Source organism: Copadichromis virginalis, linkage group LG11, assembly GCF_057382275.1.
Source record: "Copadichromis virginalis isolate Kocher_CV1m ecotype Utaka linkage group LG11, C_Virginalis_male_GT1.1, whole genome shotgun sequence".
NCBI lineage: Eukaryota > Metazoa > Chordata > Actinopteri > Cichliformes > Cichlidae > Copadichromis > Copadichromis virginalis.
Genome location: NC_140628.1, coordinates 32,732,360 through 32,752,031, shown reverse-complemented (window position 1 = coordinate 32,752,031; position 19,672 = coordinate 32,732,360). Strand labels below are relative to the sequence as shown.

Genomic DNA, 19,672 nt, shown 5'->3' with positions numbered 1-19,672 from the left:
TTCATGGTCTCATTTGAACACACTGTGCTTTTTTCTTTCTCTTTTAACCACATAAAGTCTTTCGCCACACATTATGTCTTGATCTTTATCTCTTTAACACTTGCAGCATGCTTTTTTTTCACAAGCTTACTTTTAAAAGCACAGTTTCCTTTTTTCTCTCTGCAACACACACACAAACACACACTTTACTCTTTGGACTCTCTTCCTCTCTGTCTCATTTGACTGATGCACACCTCAGCTCTGCTTGCACTGGTGTGTGTTTTCAGTGTGCAGCAGCACATTTGGAGCAGCGGCTGATGCTCAGTTAAAAGCTGCTGGGTGGGTCCTAATTATTTCTTTGAAGACTTGCTTTTCCTCCCCGTCTGAGCATCTGATGAGCTTCACTTTAAAGAGGCCAGACACACACATACACAGACACTGTCATGCAACCTGCCTGATCTGTCACATGAGGCTTTGAAATGCTGACTCCAGACTGCAGATTTATGGGAACTTAATGCGGGAATATAGAGACGTTTATGATGTGAAGGAGCATGCTGAGTCTGACACAAAGGAGGGAAGGGGTGTTTCCAAAAATTAGCAAAAAACAGAACTAATCTTACAATCTAAACAACCACATCAGTGGTTTGTTGCTTCTTTTGGGGACTTTTCAGGAGGCAACCATTGATATAGGGCTGTAAAATAAACAGTAACAAAACCATTAGAAAGTATTTATATAATTTGGTAATGCTATGGTCAAGAGATGTGGAGAGAATCGTTACGCTCAAAATAAGAAGGTACTGTGCATGCTCTTTACTTCAAGTAGCATCAGCCCATTAATCCACCCCAACATCCTCCCAGCAGCCTCCTAACAACGGCTATTGTTAGTATGGCCACTAGAGGGCGAAATCATTCGATCGTAAACATATGGGTGTGAAAACTGAATAAAATGTTAATGTGCATTTTTAAATGGAAAACAGTCTCAGAAAGAAACAAAAACCAGAAATCCTTTGCTCACTCCTCATAATATAATGCTTACATTTGTTTCCCCTAGAGAATCCACCAGACCCCAGTTTGGCAACTATGGACCTTTGACCCTTTCAAGAGCCACTAATGGAGCCTTAAAAGTCCTGTGTCAGGAACCAGGACTTGTTTATTGTGAAATTAATTGAGATAGAAACTAATTTTCAGCATGGCTTAATTCAGGGCTGCGTAATATATTTCCTCAAGAGGCCACACGAGAAACTGAGACTGTTGTGGAGGACTGCACCAATAAAGTTTTAAAGAAGTAAAATTAATACTGAGCAGTTCAGCTTATTTGCGTGGCCCCCACGGGACAGTCTCAGTTTCTCATGTGGTACCTTTGGGAAAGTTTATTGCCCACCCCTGGAATCGGCGTGAAGTTTGATCATAAAACTAAAGCATACATATGCGCAGGCTCAACTACATTATATAAATAAAAGAATGTAAACATTCTAATATGAGATTAATCTTGTACTGTAACACATTTTACTTCTCTTGTGTAATACTCTTAACCAAATGTTGGAATCTGGCTGCACGGATTTGCTCCTGTACAGTCATAAGAATGTTAATGAGGTCCATCACTGCTGGGCAAGGTCTAGCTTGCAACCAATGTTCCACTTCATCTCAAAATTATTGGATTGGAATTAATTTTGGGCTATGTGCAAGACAGTCAGGTTCTTCATAACCAGACTGGGAAATGGATTTCTTTGTGTAGTTAGCTTTGTGCTGTGAGGACTGTCATGTTGTAACAGGAAAGCTGTTGAAACACATATTGTCTCTGATGTGATGTTAGAGCATTAAAATTCCCCTTCATTGTGATTAAGGAGCCTAAGACAAAACAGGGGAAAAAGGTCCAGACCTAAAGTAAACATGGTGACATAATTTTACACTAAACAGGACACAATAACAATCTATAAAAAAGGAAGTAATTAATTACTAGTAACAGTCACAGAGATAAATCCTTTTTTCTTGCCTCTAATATTCATTTATCAATACATTTATTAGGTCAATCATTGTGGAATTCTGCTCCTTGTGTCACAATAACCCATTTAGCGAGGAGAGATTAAGTGAAATAAAGGCTAGAACTTGTGAGTGTGCTAAATAATGACATTTTAGAAGAAAGCTGGCTTCTTCAAGAAACACACACGTTGCACTTGATTTTTTTCATCATCTCTCTTTCCTCTCCTTTTTTCTTCTCCAGTGTTTATCTTCTTTTTTAAGTCCATAAACTTACAGAGTGGAGACATAAAGCTCTCCTGGCTTGTTGGTAATGTAACTTTATCTCTCTCTCTTTCTCTCTCACTCACACAGGGAGAGAGAGAGAGATACAGGGAGATTTACATTAGATGCACAAACGCTCAGAAGCAGTCAAACAGAAGTAGTAGCTTTCATTATTTTAATTATTTATTTATTTATTTATTTATTTATTTATTTATTTTTATAGTAGCAGCAGGAGGACCAGGGTTTGGGGGTCACAGCAGGAAACCTGAATATGGGGACCAGAGAGGGTCTGGGTTAGGGGGTATGGAGGAAGTTTTGGAGAGATCTGGAGACGGGAGGAGGTCCGGGTTTCACAGAGGAGGCAGGACTTTCTGGCTCCGTGGTGCGCTCCGACACCAGAGGTCCGCTTTAATACCGGGGGTGGAGGAGGAGAAGCAGGTCGACTATTTACACCGCTCAGCCAGAGAGAGGCTGCAGACCGCTTCTCCGCCCCGAAAGAGTCGGCATCGAGCATCCATGTGACAAGCGGACTTTGGGATTGGGAGCGCAGATTAAGACAAGTCTACTGCTGGAAAAAAATTTGACTCGCTGGCTGGAAGACGTTTGAGTTTTAAACTCTCCTGTTGATATAAATGTGCACGTGTACACCAGAGCTGCATTTACCTCGGACACTTCGGTCTGGACTCTTCTGACAGTCGGAGTGGAGCAAAAGTAATTTTAACAACTCACAGCTCGCCGTTCCTCTCAGGATATTCACGTCTGCAAAATCTGAGACTGCTTCTCTATGTAAATAATTTCAATTCGTTCGCAGACTGTGTTTTTTTCCGCAGGGCGTGCGCGGCACAGCTGTCTCCTGCTTGCCGGCGCGTCTTTGTCATTTTAATATCACTGTAATCACCGCGCGTCTGGCTGATTGCCACTTCGCATTTCAGCTCAAACTGACAAACTGAGGAGATTTTCTCTCCTGGTTGACATGCAGACCAGAAGTTTTCGAGATTAGCTTTGATTGTGGAATTTTTATCTTCATTGATTTTATTTATCCCTTCATTTCCCCCCCAAGCTCTTTGATTCTTCTTCCTGGAGCAAACCCGAGGATGTTGTTCCGCTGGTTGAACCCTCCCTCCTGGTCCACCTGTAGGTTTTTCTTTTGCTTTTTGCTGCTGCTCCAAACGCCCCAGTCTTCCTCTCCGCTAATTACAGGTAAGATTAAAGGGATCATAAGGCTTCATAATAACACATCACAACTCCCTCCGTGCGTAAAAATCTACCCAAACCCCTGGTTATTTAGTCTGCTGCCGCGTCTCCTTGCTCCTTCGGTCTTTTTTTACTCTTCCAAGAGTAGCGCACCAACCCAAAGTCACTCCAGCTTCTATATATCTGATGACCAGTAATGTGGCAGCGCAGGGAAGGGTTCAGGAAGCGCTGATGATAACCTTCAGTTTGTTTCACGATCACAAGGAAGCAGAAAAGGATGAAAAGCGGTTTTATTTTACCCGTTTTATTACCCGTTTTCCTAACCCTTCCTTAGCATCATCGTAAATTATTTTGTTTTTTAAGCTCACCAAAATGTGTATATTTTAAAGGTTTTTTTTTTTTAGAAAATAGTATTTACAGATTTTGTTTTTAGTTATTTTTCTCTCTCGAACAAGCAACGTTTATCTGGGCTTTTTACGGGAAAGTCTATCACGCGATTATAAACTTCACCGGGGATTATCCTCTCTGTGCCACCCTGCGGGGAATACGCTTGTGCTTCTATTTGAAGCCGTAGAGATAATATCAAACAGCAAGTCCAGCCTGGCATGCTTGTAGTTTGCAGCAGACCTTGTTATTTGCAGGAAGTGGTTTTCTGTCATAGCTATCACGATGAGCCAATATCAAAGTGATTTACATCAAACTTACAAAAATTACACGATGATTCGGATCATTATGATACAAGGTCTGCGTAGAATTATAAGTGACTTTAACTCAAATTGATATTTGTGTCACTTTGGGTTGTAATTAACCCAGTTTTAGTTACAAGCAGGCTGTAAAGTGAAAACCACTTTCCTTAACCAGCTCTAATTTAACAGCACTCTGTCCTCCCTCCTGAGCGGCCTCCCTGTTTGGGGCTAAACGCGCGCTCTCTCCCCGGCTTGCTCACCCTCTTTTGACAGCCAGATTGCATCATAGGATATCGGTTGTTTGCCCTACAGCGCCGTTGAAGTGTGAGAAAAATAGAAGTGGAGTGAATGAAAGGTGGATGTGGTGGTGCGCGCTGGCCGGGCTCCTCAGCCAGTCAGCCCGGTGTGTGTGCGTCTTATCGCTGGGTAAACAGCTTTGTGAAGCACGAGACTTCTGCTGCTGACCTGCTTTTACTGACCTAACCTGGCATTTGATAATGATCATTTATTTTCCTACTGTGTCCTCCAGGTCATTGGTAGTGTTGCCATGGCCACAGTGGATTAATGCCATCATAAATTGATTAATTAAAGGAGAAAATGTGATTTAGAGCAGACGTTTTACTTCAGCTTTAAACACTAATACAGACCTCAACATAACAAGGAGCGCCATAAATTACTTTATGCACATCCGCTGCGGTCCTGATAAGAACGAGTTCTGGTTTTAGGGGTCCCCCTCTCTTAGCAGTTATCTTATTTTCCTGAAGCAAACCCGGATAGATGAGAACCAGATCAGGGACAAAACGTGTACCAGATGGGTATCCCTAGTGTATCTGTTTGACATAAAACAGCGTGAGAAACCCCTGAGAACCAACAGCCTCTTTATCATCTGCACCATTACGATCCCAGCAGATCAGATTCCCCCACCTGGCATCCCAAACACGCGCTGTATCATCTGCCTATTGTCTGCTGAACCACAGACCAGGAGTTTCTGAGCTGTTTGAGGTCTTGCAGTCAGATGGTTGAACGTGTCAGTGCAGCAGGTGGAGCAGCCGCTTCAGAGGTCATCCTGACCACTAGAGTGTCCACAGCCACAGTAGAACGTGTTTAAATCCACTTCGCAGCACTTGTTACATTTTTTTTGCAAACATTTACTGAATCAGAACTGTTAATGATACTTATATGAGTCCTGCATTGCTATGCATTGACATGTAAGTGAGGCTAGTGACTTAATTGTCTGGAGAAAACCTTTGAGTCAAATATAATTATAATTATTATTTATTAGACCGATATTTCGCGGATTAGTCTGAGAACCGTTTCTCCAAAATTGCATGAATGTGTATTTGCTGGCAATTTTTTTCAAGGTTAACAAAACTCAGTTATAAATGTTTATTATGTTTCATAAGTCTTAAAGTCCCACCAAGTTGCCTGCATTACCAAAAAGGCCCAGCTCTTCAGAAACATGATGGAATAAGGTAGATTCATTTAATATATTTTAGTGTTTTCATTTTTTATTTCAAGTGGAAAACTGCCACATTTATTTGACAGGATTTATTTCAACACACAAAACAGACAGAAAACATGATGCTTGTAAGATTTATTAGATGAAACCACCTGACAGTATATGAAGCAGTTAACATTTGCTCCACCTGCTGTGCCTGAAATTACTTTAATGCATTAGTTTTATTTTTTGTTTGTATAACAACGTGCAGTACATTCACAGTTAAAGCTAATTAGAGAGATTTTACAGAGCAAGTAGCAACAGAGTGTGAAATTGTTTGTCAAGGAGCTGAAAGGGTTAATATAGATACGTTTGACATTTAGCAGTCTCTCTGTCAATTCAAACAAAAGATTTATTAGATTTTAATCTCAGCTGTGGTGTTTTTGCCGATTTGCCGATCAGAGTCAGAGAGTGATCTCTGAGGGAAGACAGGTCACAGATCTGAGTCAACTTGAGCTCCGGCACTATTAATGGCTTTCTGAACTACTTCATCTGCCTTTTACTTGCAGCACTTGGCAGAGGGTTGAAATAGAGAGGAACTATATAAATGCATCAGTTATAATGTCTATATTGACAGTGCTGGGATATGAGGCAAATCTAGCAGCTGGAAAATGAGAGTTTGGGTTTTTTGGCACTGTAAAAAAAGGCTTGGGACCCCCACCCGCCTACACCCCTTTTCCCTTCCATCCCTCACCCCCCGACACTTATAGGTCCACCAGTTTAATTACACTCGAAAGGTTGTAAATTTTACAGTGGCGGAGTCGGTAGGGTTTGTCTGCTCTGCCCGAATCCACAGGCTCAGGCTGGTTTACTGCTGAACTCAGAGGGACAAAAACAGACGGCATGACTCGCTGCTATAAGGAACTATTGTTGCAGCGTGGAATCTAAGTTTACTGCATTACAAGCCTGATATAAACATTGCTAAGATCTTTATGACTTCAGACATGAGCTGATGTTACCGTTGCTACAGCCTTCAGCCTTTTCATTCAATCATGCTCCATATTTAAGTTACAGTGATAGTGGGTTTAAAATTCAGTGTCATTTTGGTCTTATTGGGTGCTTGATTTTAGCCAGGGGAACACATGAGCTCTTTTTCTTTACCAGCAACCATCAAAATCTTTTTTTTCCCCAAAGTGAAATGACATCTGTTGCCAGCAGAGTTTATCGGATGTATCTAGTCAGCTTATTTTGGGCAAAAAAATCTTGCAAAAAGTCTTTATATTTGTTTATGATGGCCGGACTTCATGGTAAAAAAAAAGTAAAGGACTGTCACTAAATTCAGTGTATTTAGGGAGAAAACTAGAACTGCTTAGTCCCTTTATCACAGTGTGCAAGAATTCATGTCTAATTGTTAACATAACCTGTTTTGTCTTTCTATAACTTAGCTAAATTGCTTGTAACCGATGTGTTTGGCAAGCGCAACACTAACTCAGGTAATGTAAACATTCCCAAATCCAATAAAGAGCAGCACAGAGCTGCTGCAGTGATTTAACTGCAATAGCATCCAGGTGAGGCTTTCACAGAGCGGGGAAATGCTCCACAGGAAACTAGGATTTATAATATAATCTTTAATCACAAAAACTTGGTACTGATGGGGGATTTTTTGCATTTGGAAATAGGTTGGTAGGTAGTAAATTCAATGGGGTGATGAGCAGATAAAATCCCTAAAGTATCTGTTTCTGTAGAGCAGATTTGTGCCTCGTGCACATTGCTTTGTTTCATGGAAGGCGTTTAGGGGATGGTAGATTCCTGAATTGTCAACATTGCAACAAACCAAACAGTCAGGAGTCAGAGGTCACACTGATAGCAGATCAACCAAAAATATCAAAGTGTCCTGAGTCTTTACCTACAACAGCTTGCCTGGTTTTCATTCAGTCCGTTTCCGTGAGCGATCTCATGGAAAGACATGATCCTAAAGAGACCTATGGCAGCAGAAACCAGCACAGAAGGAGGCCATGAGTCCTGTGGCAGCTGTTCAGATGTTTGGGCAGATAGATTTTGTCAAGGTGATAGTATCGCAAATGTACAGTCATGAAACTTCACACGTGTGTACTTGAGGTCCAAATGAAGATAGAGTTTGAAGATAGTTGTAGCCGAGTACTTGACCACTAATTGCTGGAAGTACAGGGACAATGGCCTCATTTAATGCCTTTATATTCTCTGAGATTTGTAATTGCCCATGAGATTTCTGTATTTAGTGCATGAACTGCTGCAGCTGGTGTGAAACCACTGAAATATGGTCTCTAGTTAAAGCATTCAAACTCTTGGGTTTTGAATGCTTTTCATCATCGTACAATTTAGAAAACAGTTTTTTGGATGAACTGTAAGTTCTGAAACTGTTCATTCAGCCATGGAGGAGATACTGCAGACGCACGACAAATTACTGGAAGAAGGAAGTCGTTTCACACTCAGGCTTTAACTTCACCTCAATGACACCCATTCAGCTCTAAAGTAATTAAGAAGGAAGGTTTTAGTTCAGAGAGTCAAAACAAATATAGTGCATGAACAAACGGCCGAGTATCAGTCTTTTTGTTTTTTGCTGCTACAGCTCTCTAAGCAGCAGAAACTGGTGCCTCTGAGATGTTGACATCTGTGTTCTTCTACCCATAAACCCATGGATTTAGGGTCGTTTCCTGTCGTTGGTTCAGATTACATTGGACTCGTAACAAACCGACTGACTCATGTTTACCAGTCTCTTTAGCATGGCTGACATCGTTTTCATTGTTTTCTTATGAGTCTGTCTGTCATCACAACATCATTGTGGTCCTGGAGACATCTACTGTAGCAGAAACCCAACAAAGACAGTTTTGAATACTGTGGCAGGTGTTTTTATGTCTGTCTGTGAACAAATTTAGTCAACACGATACCACCAGAATCGGGCAAGATACAGTTACAAAACCTTTAGTGTGTAACTGAGATTGAAACAAGAAAAAAAAAGATGAAGGTGAAGATGGACATGCTCCATCCCACGAGTGCAAGTAACAGGCACTGGAAAGAGTTGGTTCATCTATATAATGTCACTGCTCTTAACCGGACAAACAAATTAGACTTAAAGTGATATTTATGTATATTTATGTATTTTAGGCTGCTTCTTTATGTAGATGTTAAATATTTATTATATGTTGATTGTTGCATGTTTAAAAATTGTTAGTTTAGGACGTATCAAATATCTCTACACTGGCATGGAAGAAATCCAAGCTTCTTTCTGCTTTGCATCGCTTGTTGTGCAAAAGTATTTAATACAAGCCTGTGTGACATCATCATCATCATCGTTTTTCACTCTCCTACATCTCACCTTCCTCCTGTCCTCTATAGGTACTGAGGCCAGCTGTGACAATGAAGGAGAGGTTCTCCACATCCCCAACATCACCGACAACCCCTGCATTACATGCGTCTGTCTGGTAAGACTAACCTTCTCGTCGCTGTCAGATATGTTGCAGAGGTCGCAGTGTGTCTAATGATAGAGAGGCACTGGCTGCCATGGCGCCCTGCCCTCGCTGTTTTTTCTCGCCTCCTTGACATGTAATTGCTGCTACAGGATTTCCACTCAGAGTGAATGGATAAAATGACCTCTCTGAGCACTGATAGGAGTATTTGTAAAGCTGATTATTAAGCTTTGAGAGGTGTTTCTTATCAGAAGGTTGTGAAAGATTTGTAACAGACTGACAGGACTTTGTAACACAAGTTTCTGGAAAAGTTTCAGGTCAGATTTGATGGATCTGTTCTTTGATTTAATGTTCGACTTTGTGATTAAAACACTTTAGCAGTATTAAACGTTTGAAGCGTCAACCTCTTTATCACAGTGTATAATATTTTGTTCACATGACCTGAGGATTGCAAGCAGTTGCATTTGCAAGTACAGGAAACCACTTCATAATGCGATTTTTACTATTTTCTTCAAATTTACGACAAAATATCAGTGAAACATGAAGTGGGGATTGTTTATTTTAACATTCATGCTTGTCATCACGCTGTCTTGGCTCGGCCTGGCTGTTAAAATCAGCCAACAAAACGTTAGGGGGCAACTCTTTCCTGGAACATGTGCTCTTTGACCCCTGCCCTGCACCCTCTCCAAACCTTTACTGCTGTAGAGCCTTTTGTTTTAGAGAATGAGAATGGACCAACAAATCCTTTCTGTGTCACTGCTTTGACACCGGCAGAAAGATTCATTCACATTTCTTTAAAAGCCACCAGAACACAGTTTACCATGCAAGCGTGAGCTCGAGGGCGTGTTGTGTGCGTCTGTGCCGATTTGTTAGTTTACATAAGCTTCACACACTGTATTCCTTTTTATATTTATCTTCACAAAAATGCAAGTTTATGATTGGTTAGAAGTTAAAGCCCAAAATTGGGACCATGCCTCTTGCAGATGGGCAATATATTACAGTTTAGATTTTGCAATAGACATGTTACAAAAAGGAATAATTTAATTTCATTATTTAGGAATTGATGGGAAAATTGGTTCTGCTTTTGTATTGTTATATATAAAGCCACAGCAGCGGCCATTGATCTTGGCTTAATATAAGCATAGCCTGGCAGTGTCCAGCAGTAACAAATCATGGATCATCATGCCACGCTTAGTTTTTTCTAGTCTGTTCAAAAACTCACAAACGTTTTTTGGTCAAGTGTATTTACCTCATGATGTCGTCTCACCATGAAGCTGGCAAGCAGTCTGCAGTATTTTATTGATCTTTACAAAAGGTTATAAGCATATTTCCGAAAATAGTGATTTTGTATGAGTCGCCTGATGGTAGGCCGTGTCCACTAGTGGCTTACTGATGGGTCTCAATGCATTTAATTAAGTAGGCAAATTTATAAAAAAGTAAATGTGAAAGCAACCATGCTGGTCACAGAAGGAGGGCAGTAGAGTAGTAGACCAGGTCTACTTTCTTACCTGTACATATCAAGCTAACGTCTACGTTAAGCTAAATTGTCATGTCCACATTGGGAATGAATTGGGTTTTAAATGCACGATTCCTAGGAATTAAAACATTAAAACAATATTAAGCCCAGCTAATGTTTGATTGTTCACTGGCTCCTGATTGGCTGCTCTAATGCTGCCCTCTGCTTAAAGACTGACTGAGCCGTCCTCTGTGTTATCAGGCAGACATCAGCCAAAGCCCTGCTGAATGCTATCAGTCATCAGGAGGCAATGGCCGCCCTTTCATCTCTACTTTAAGCCACCCTGCATATGCGCACACACACACACACACACACACACACACACACACACACACACACACACACACACACACACACACACACACTTACTTCCATACACTTAGGGCTCGGTCTTTATTGAATTTGGAGGTATGCAGCTTTTCTTCCCTCCTAATATAAATCTGAATTTACAATTTAGAGTAGTTAAATTTAAGGTTCTGCCAAAATGTATACGTAACAAACAATTAATGGCTTCTCTTCCTTCAGGAGATGATCACTCTCACTGACATAAATGCAGTTATGAATGGTTGCTCTCTGCCCTGCCTACTCCATGCATTGCAATGACTCAGACATAGAGACTGTTTGGCGACCCTGCTGGCAACCTCTGGCTGCTAAGGAAAAAATGTGCAAGGTTGGAGAGAGGTTGCTTGAGGCTGATGGCTTTCACCAGGTCAAATCAGTTGCAAACCTTCTTGTGGTTGTTGTGGTTGCTAGTGGATCACTGTGGTTTCCTCTAGTTTGCATGAAAGATGTATGGGCTTCCTAAGTTTCAGTACTGCCTAAGCTGTAATGAAACTTGAGAAAGTGTGATACAAAATAAAAGTTGTGCCCTTTGAAGTACGTTGGTTGCAGTAGAAAGGCACAACTTTGGCTTTTGTGGCAAACATTTTCCATTTCTTTCTGCTCCAGGTGATAAAAGAGCAACATTATTAATCAATATACTGACCCGGTTTTCATAAAACTTAATGTTCTGTCATTTGACACTATTATTATGATATTATTATATAAAATTATTTTACCTCTCTGTTTGATTTGTAGCATTAAAGGAAGAATTTCTGTCTTATCCTTGTTCTGGACTTTTGCTGTTTCCAAAGTTGGTTCCAAACTCTGATGATCAATTTCCTCTTGTACCAGGAAATGTCAAAACTCAGAAAATACTTACATGACCTCTGCACAGGACTCTTTCTGGACAGTTCTACATGTCCAGAAAGAGTCCTGTGTGGCAGTGCTGGTCGAGGGGAGGGGGGGGCATCCGGGCTCCAGTGTCACTCATATATGGAAACATAGCGGAGGGGGTTGGCTCCTTAGTTGGTCCAGAGTACCTGCTAATTGCCCTGTGGGTATCGGACACACACATATGCACACACAGAAGATCTATTGTGTGTGTCCGGGTGAGGTAGAGAGCTGTAATGCGGCCAGGAGTGGATGTGGCTGACAGACTGACTGACAGGCGGGTCGCCATGACGATCCTTTATCGTGAAACGAGTCAGTTCATCGCCGTCATTCTCTTCATCGTCCTCGTCTATCTGTCTGTCCATCTCCATGTCTTTTTCCACTCTCTCATCAGCTCTTCCTCCCCTCCCTCACCCTCTGGTTGGCTCCCTCAGTTTTTTTTGTGTAACAGCAGCACAGTCACATTTTGCTGTTACAAAATTTCATCTACCGCGACCTATGAGTATCTGCTGTTTGATTTCATCTCAGCATTGCATGGAAAGGAAACAGAACTCAGTTTTGCCTCAGGCAATAATGAAAAATAGTTGTCTGAAGATATTCAAGACTGGCCTTGTGCTTAAACATGAACACAACTGATAAAAGTTGCTTGACGCACGGCAACCCACGAGCCACATCTTGTCATAAAACTCACAAATAACTCAATAATTAAAAGAAATTGTGGCATATTTTTTCCCAAATCTTCCTCCGCAGAGCCACAGACCCAAATTCCAACATTCAGTAGGCATTAGTGTCTTTTTTGCTGTGTTGTATGGGTAGAGGGTTTCACGCATGTTTTGTTTTAACATTTTATTTTTTATCAACCATGATTTTGCTCTCTTACCTTCACGAAGGTTTTTAATTGTCCACAGTCTTTCATTTATGTCACAGTTGCATGTGCAGGTATTGTTATCGTGCACTATTTTTTTTTTAAATGTTATTCAGGATTTTTCAGAATTTCCCAGATTTCTTTTTGTCTTTTTCTATATCCATGTGATCCGAATAAGAACAGGAAACGAGACTGTCTATTTCTGCTGATTAGAAACAGTTATGTGAGAAAGTAAATAAATCTCACTTGAGACCTCAGTGGAAACACTATTAAAAAGACAAATGTTCATACAAAATGATACGGTGATTATTTCCCTAAAAAGCTGTAGAGGGGAGCTTTGAAGAGCTGGAACAAAGTAGTTCCTCATTTTTCAGTGAACTCAGATCAGACTAAATACATCAGCTGTTTTTACACATGAACTCGGTACAATTTCTGCAGATTCAAGTCAGCATGTGTAACAGACAGCAGGAGATTTACCCGCGTCAGATGTGCTCTCACTTCTGGAAACGCTCTGGCAGGGTAAAGTCTGATTGGTGTCCGGTTCTCACATGCAGCTGCTCCAGGTAGTGTTTAAAAACATTCAGAGCTGTAGTGCCCGTGTGAAACAGCTTTTGTTATTCTCATGCTGTTGGAATGTAATGTGAGTATCACAGCAAACATGCCTCCATTCCTTCACCAAATCAAACATCATCATTCAGAAGGTCAAACATGAGAGGTACGTGCACTGCATTCATTGATTAAACAAACATTTCGCTTGAGCTGCGTGTAAAAGTTCAGGGTGTGGAGTTTTATACCCAGTAGCTGTGATCGATCTGAGAGAAAGGTCAGGGGTCATTTCCTGTCAGTGTCTCCTCTCAAACAGTAGCTGATCGATACAGGAGGGGTGAGGTTTACCTGATAAGACAGATCCTTGCTGATACCACTAAAACAAAACCAGTATGTGTTACTTTTCAATCTACAGGGTGGGCCATTTATATGGATACACCGTAATAACATGGGAACGGTTGGTGATATTTAAGTCCTGTTTGTGGCACATTAGTATATGTGAGGGGGCAAACTCCTCAAGATGGGTGGTGACCATGGTGGCCATTTAGAAGTCGGCCAACTTGGATACAACTTTTGTTTTTTTAATAGGAAGAGGGCCATGTGACACATCAAACTTACTGGTAATGTCACAAGAAAAACAATGGTGTGATTGGTTTCAACGTAACTTTATTCTTTCATGAGTTATTTACAAGTTTCTCTTTGTTCACAGCCATTGACATGTCGAAGAGGTTAACACGTGAGGAGCGGATCAAAATTGTGTTGATATCTGGTGAACGCAGTAACCGGGTCATTGCAGCAGATTTCAATGCAAGACACCCTACGAGACCACCCATCTTCCATGCTACAGTTAGCAAACTGCTTGCTAAGTTTCGTGAAACTGGTTCAGTGTTGGATTTGCCAAAATGTTGACCCAAGAAAACTGTCACTAATGAAGAAACATCAGTGGCTGTCCTAGCTTCACTCAGCAAGAGCCCACAGCGTAGCACATGTCACTGGAGAGTGGCATTAGTCGAACGTCCCTTCGGCGGATGTTAGCTACTCACAAATGGCACCCTTACAAACTCCAGCTGCTGCAGCATCTCAACGAGGATGACCCAGATCGGCGCACAGAATTTGCAGAATGGGCAAAACAAAAATTGGAACAGGACCCTCAGTTCACGCAGAAGATTTTGTTCAGTGATGAGGCAAACTTTTATGTGAATGGTGAAGTTAACAAACAAAACCACCGCTATTGGTCTGACACTAACCCACATTGGATGGATCCCTCCAAGACTGTTGGAACAACAAAAGTGATGGTTTGCTGTGGTATATGGGGTACAACGATAGTGGGTCCATTCTTCATCAATGGAAATCTCAAGGCCACTGGATATTTGAAATTGCTACATGATGATGTGTTTCCATCTTTATGCACTGAAGCTGGCACGTTCCCTGAGTTTTTCCAGCAAGATGGTGCACCACCACATTATGGGTGCCAGGTCCGAGAATTCCTAGATGAACAGTTTCCTGGAAAGTGGATTGGTCGTCGTGGGCCAGTTGAATGGCCCCCAAGGTCTCCTGATCTGACCCCCTTAGACTTTTATCTTTGGGGTCATCTGAAGGCAATTGTCTATGGTGTGAAGATACGAGATGTGCAGCACCTGAAACTACGGATACTGGATACCTGTGCTGGCATTTCTCCTGCGGTGTTGCTATCAGTGTGTGAAGAGTGGGAGAAGAGGGTTGCATTGACAATCCAACACAATGGGCAGCACATTGAACACATTTTATAAGTGGTCAGAAACTTGTAAATAACTAATGAAAGAATAAAGTTACGTTGAAACCAAGCACACCATTGTTTTTCTTGTGACATTACCTATAAGTTTGATGTGTCACATGGCCCTCTTCCTATTGAAAAAACAAAAGTTGTATCCAAGATGGCCGACTTCTAAATGGCCACCATGGTCACCACCCATCTCGAGGAGTTTGCCCCCTCACATATACTAATGTGCCACAAACAGGACTTTAATATCACCAACCATTCCCATGTTATTACGGTGTATCCATATAAATGGCCCACCCTGTATAAATAAATATAAAACTAAATAGCTAAAATCCCCAAAGCTGCTAAAGGGAAATGAATGTGTTAAACTCAGTGGTTATAAAGGTGGAATGTGCTGTACATTTCACGTTGGACCAATCTATAAAAATGCCACTTCACTTAAAGACATGCCAGTACACTCAGCCTGCCACTCCATCCTCTATTACAACCAGCCGGGCCACAGAAGCAGGACTGTCATGCTGAGCTCTTTCCTGTCAGAAAGATCAACCTGTGGAAACAGTTTTGAAAACATCAGCGTCTTTCCACGGCTGTCTTGTCCCCAAAAGTACCGTGTCTCCTTCTGTCTGTGGGAGGTTGCGACTGGTCTGTTTTGAAGGAAAGGTGAAAGGTCGCAGTGGCAAAGGCTGTTAAGTTTTGTGAGGTCGGAAGGGTGTAGAGTCCAAGGGCTTAAGTAGGCCATTAATTCGAGAGCTTCTTTTCCTGTGCTGTAGCACCTGGCAAAACCTGATCTCTTCCTCCACAGTGGTGTCTGAGGAAAAGCACAAAAAGAAAGGTGAGGAATGCCAGAAAGAGGCTTTGACTTTTGATGAATTCAACACATTAGTGGAAACGATTAAAACACAAAACAAGACATGATAGATATATTTAGCCGAGAGTGGCTTGTTAAATTAAAAAAAAAAAAAGATTTTCAAATGCTGAAGAAAAGTGATGGAGCTAGGTAGAAAGGCAGGGTTTGATTGATGAGGAGATAGAAGAAGAAGAAGACTAATGAGGGGAAGCAAAGCTGAACACAAACATTGTCGCCTCCTAGTGGAACGCCAACCCTGTTGGCACAGCTCAGGACTATTTGTCCATTCGAGAAATCTTTAATGTTCATAAAAAAGTGAAGAACTGAGAAGTATTTACATTTTGTTCACTTTTAATAACTTAAGTGTCAAAAGTGATCATCAAAACTATTTTCCAAGTCAAAAAGATTAATGACAAAAAACATCTTCCAATGGAGTACATGACCCGTAGTCACACTATATTTTAAACTGTACTAATAAAAGATTATTGGCCTTCATGGACATAGACAAAAAAAAAAAAAAGGAAAATATTCTAGAAGAACGTAGTTTTCACAGGTTATTTAAACTGACAATAATGCTGATGGTGCACACCTTACTGGACCTTTCTATGTCATGCCTCGTGATCAGCATGTTTTTGATCAACAGTGTTCATTTACCACAATTTAAAGATCTGCACACAAATGCGTTCACTGTAAATTAGTTAAAGTGGAAGCCCTTGTAGTAGCATGTGCACAGAGAGAAACACAAACACAAAGCCATTATCACGCTCACTTTCTCTTTGTCTGACACACACACTTATGAGCATACCAGAGCTTTATCCCCCTCCACATGTCGAGGGGGTCGTCACTCTCCAACAGACGGTCGTCCAGTTGGCCAGCAATGGTGCCGTGGTGGTATGTCGAGTGTTTATAAGGTGTGGTGACCTGCTGTGACCTTTGACCTCATGACAAGACGGGTAGTGGTGGAGGAGGCCTACTAACACCACTTTCTGCTAATGAATGACTAAAGAGAGAGAGAGAGAGAAGGACATGACCTTGGAGGCTTTTGACCAAACTGTGAGATTTTAACGAAATCTTTCTATGTTCTTTATTTGTTCCATTTTATTTTTGATTGCATTTTGGCAAACATCGTGTATATTCTACCCGACGGCAGTTTTTTGCATTTTTTTGCTGCTGTTGTTTGCCATCATAATCAAAGTCTGAAGCATCTCTTCATATGTTTTTATTTCCTTCCATGCTGCCTGTGCTGAGATCATTCTGTACCATAGAAACCAAATGTCATCCAAGACTTTTTGTGGATGTAAAAAAGTGCATTGTGCACTTTCCTGTTTTGTGTGACTGCATGATTAGTGATTCCCCAGGTTTCTTAGTCTGTGATGAAAATGTGCTCTTCTGGTTCCTTGCAGTACTTAAATACTAGGAAAACAGCAGCAAGCTGAGTGGAAATGCCATTTCCATTTCTCCTAATGCATTCATGACTTTACTTCAGGTTATGAACTTCTTTGTTTTTGTTGGAAAACCTGCACACAAGTCCAACCCTTGAAATGAACAGATAGCAAATTGCTTCCCTTGCTTTTGTTTGCTGCTTTTATTTTCAAGTGGTAAGGCCGAGCAGGACCTTTGTCTTCTGGATTAAGAACTGGTATATATGAAGGCTTTAACATATGGCTATTTTCATTCTCCCCTCATGACATATGGATGTTGGTGTTCTATTCGCTGCAGATCAGTATAGAAATCAAGGTGATCACTCAGAACAACATTGTTATTTTGCAGTGACCAACCCTCTAAGGGAGGGGTGTCAAATATAATGGCTGGGGACATAAAGTGTGAAGATGGGCATAAATTTTGGACTTTTAACTGTATTTTAATCTGTTGTATATTTTAAATCCCAAATCATGCATTGGTTGTTTTTTTTTAGTTTTGTGCTGCCGGATATTTGTTTCAGTGTTTAAAGCTGAAACTCTTTGACTGACTGACTGATTTGGTAAGGCCTGTTGCTCAGAGGTAAAATGCACATGGTTTTGTTCACTCACCATTGTGAATGACTGTTTTCTGTGATGTTCATCTGGGAAATCTCTCACCTCTGGTTTAAGATCAGGGCTGGGTTTATGGGTAAATGATGTTTTGACTGCTACGAGCCTACAAGTGTAGAAGAAATCCCACATCTAATCTGGGTGGATAAAACACACTGATTTGCCAGGGACACGGAGCAAAAATAAAAAAGTAATTAAGCCTAATCCACTGTCATTTAACTGTTGTATTCTCAAATCAACTTTTCCAGAATAAAGACGTGACGTTTGTCTTTCTTCCGCCCCTCTTTGTCTCTTTTCTTTCATGTGTTTCTCCTTGTCCTTCTAGCCTCTTTTACATCCTCTGTCCCTCTTTTCCATCTCCATTTCTCTCCTCCCTGCTCTTATGTCATGACATCATCTGTCCTCAGTGTGGTTGGGGTTTAGTTGGAGCACTGCAGCTATATTAAACCACACTGATATATTTTCGCCCTCCTTTGATCCGTTCTCGTTAGAGCCGCCCGCCACAGTGCTTACAGAGCCACGGGACCTGCCAGCCTCCACTTTATGAACCCTCACAGTGTGTAAAATAAAACACACGCAGCATGTGGATAAAATCTGCAATAAAAGCTGGGTGTGAAAGTAGAGTGAATTTTTAAAAAGCGCTGATTCTGTCCAGTCCTGCAGTGCAGTTATTGGTGATGACGGATACAGTGTGCAGTGTTTCTGAAGGTGACAGGAGGATTGTTGAACTGGTGTGAAAATTCACAGCTAAACTGTGAAGACTGAGGCACTTTGTTATGTAGGAACTTTACCTGCAGCCTTTTCACATTAGATGAAGTTGACAGCAGAGAACGGAGATGGTATATTAGGTAAAGAGTGGTCCTAAACCACATACACACAAAAAATATTTATATTACAATTATCCTGAGTTTTAGCTTTACTCATTCCATGAGCATGTCTAGATGGATGAAAGTGTTGACCTTTAAAGACTGAAATATCAAAGCAATGTAAGATGGATGGCAGCGAAAAATCAGAAGTGTTAACAGGATAAATAATTCCTGGTTTTAGTCTCTTTAGGGGCGGTTGATTTAAAAAGGATAAAATAATTCAAGACACATGTTGAGGTCACAAATTTAGACACTTTCACTTTATGATTTCAGAGTTAGTCAACGGGCTTAGGGTATAACAGACACACTGCTGACTCTATATTCATTCAATTTTGATACCTTAAACAATGCACGTGTTCACCGTGAGGAATTGTAAAGCCGAGATATTTTGGTACTTGTGGGAGAAAAAAAACAGTTTGCCAGTAATAATCACGCCTTGGATTTTGGCAAGTACATTATTTATATTTCTCCTTAATCTTCTTCAGCAAATTTAACATTTGAATCCTTGACTTTATGATGGTATTATATCCCATTTTAATTTCCACAGAGAGAAATAACAGCCAGAGAAATCTGTGAGAAAGTAAAAATTGGGATGAAAGTAAAAGGAGAAAAATGTTGGAAAAATATAACCCTGGGTGTTGTTTTCTTCTCTCTGTCTCTTTTGCAGGACGGTAAAGCAGACTGTAAACAGGAGAAATGTCCACTTGTCTCAGAGGACTGTGCTCTGGTGGTGAAACAGACTGGAGCTTGCTGTGAAAGGTGTAAAGGTAAGACAAGCAAGTGGACAGAGGTCAGGCGACAATAAGAGAATACCTGTGCGCCTTTGCTTTTTTATATTTATTGTAAAGCTATGTATGCCTGCAGGTCCTCTGTACTAATGGGAGACACTGGAAATATAGAGATGCTAATCTCACGCACACACAGACCCTTCGGGGACTACTTTATCTCACCGTATCCTAACAGCGAGGCCTATATTAGGAGAGCATGTGAGAGTAAAGCTTCATTATTTACCTCACATAAAAGCCACATATACACAGTTGCACTACA

The 19,672-nt window shown here is 41.0% G+C and overlaps 1 protein-coding gene across 1 annotated transcript in view; it reads left to right on the top strand.

Annotated features, from left to right (window-relative positions):
• The first annotated feature begins 2,624 nt into the window (after positions 1–2,624).
• bmper (BMP binding endothelial regulator) overlaps positions 2,625–19,672 on the top strand; it is a 34,321-nt gene continuing 17,273 nt past the window's right edge. Inside the window, exons 1-4 of the mRNA XM_085472086.1 lie at positions 2,625–3,006; positions 3,281–3,420; positions 8,914–8,999; positions 19,293–19,392. Of these exons, the coding sequence (XP_085328212.1) occupies positions 3,315–3,420; positions 8,914–8,999; positions 19,293–19,392 (292 nt within the window). The 5' untranslated portion in view covers positions 2,625–3,006; positions 3,281–3,314. The remainder of the gene's footprint in view (positions 3,007–3,280; positions 3,421–8,913; positions 9,000–19,292; positions 19,393–19,672) is intronic.